The sequence below is a fragment of the Geospiza fortis genome, unplaced genomic scaffold (assembly GCF_000277835.1).
Source record: "Geospiza fortis unplaced genomic scaffold, GeoFor_1.0 scaffold70, whole genome shotgun sequence".
NCBI classification, from domain to species: Eukaryota; Metazoa; Chordata; class Aves; order Passeriformes; family Thraupidae; genus Geospiza; species Geospiza fortis.
The window spans coordinates 6,852,154-6,852,638 of record NW_005054317.1 but is presented as its reverse complement, the minus strand read 5'-3'; the positions used below and the strand labels follow the sequence as shown (position 1 = coordinate 6,852,638).

The 485-nt window shown below is 51.5% G+C and overlaps 1 protein-coding gene across 1 annotated transcript in view; it reads left to right on the top strand.

Annotated features, from left to right (window-relative positions):
* The first annotated feature begins 66 nt into the window (after positions 1–66).
* The window catches only part of CCDC174 (coiled-coil domain containing 174), a 25,967-nt gene continuing 25,548 nt past the window's right edge, over positions 67–485 (top strand). Inside the window, exon 1 of the mRNA XM_014306700.2 lies at positions 67–162. Within this exon, the coding sequence (XP_014162175.1) occupies positions 67–162 (96 nt within the window). The remainder of the gene's footprint in view (positions 163–485) is intronic.

Sequence of the window (485 nt, the reverse complement as noted above, 5' to 3'; positions counted from 1 at the left end):
AGAGAAATCGTGTCAATATGTGGATATTGTATAGTTTTCCCCCGGGTGGGGGTCTGCGTAGACAGGATGGGCCCCGCCTACAAACAGGCGCCGGGCTCCGACCCACGCCGGCACCCTGCGGGTCCCAGATCTCCGGCTGACGTTGGACAGAAATATGCCCATGTAAGATATGGAGAGCACACTGCTCCCATTCTACATTCTCGTTCCATCTCTAGCCTGGCGCCTCTTCCCTTCACCGAGCGGCAGCTGCCTGGCAGCCCCGCACAGGTGCGCGCATTGACGCGTGTGTTTACCCTGAAGTTGGCTTCTCTGGTAAATAAAGTTGCACAGCAGCCAGGCTGATCTATTTCATTTTCTTTGCTACCACTTTCGAGCAGCTGAAGTGTATGGGAAAAACTTACAAGCATCTTTTCAATTACTTAATAGTCTGGAGGTTTCAGCACTTTTACATGGACAAAAAGGAGATGCTTTATTGCGTATGCCAG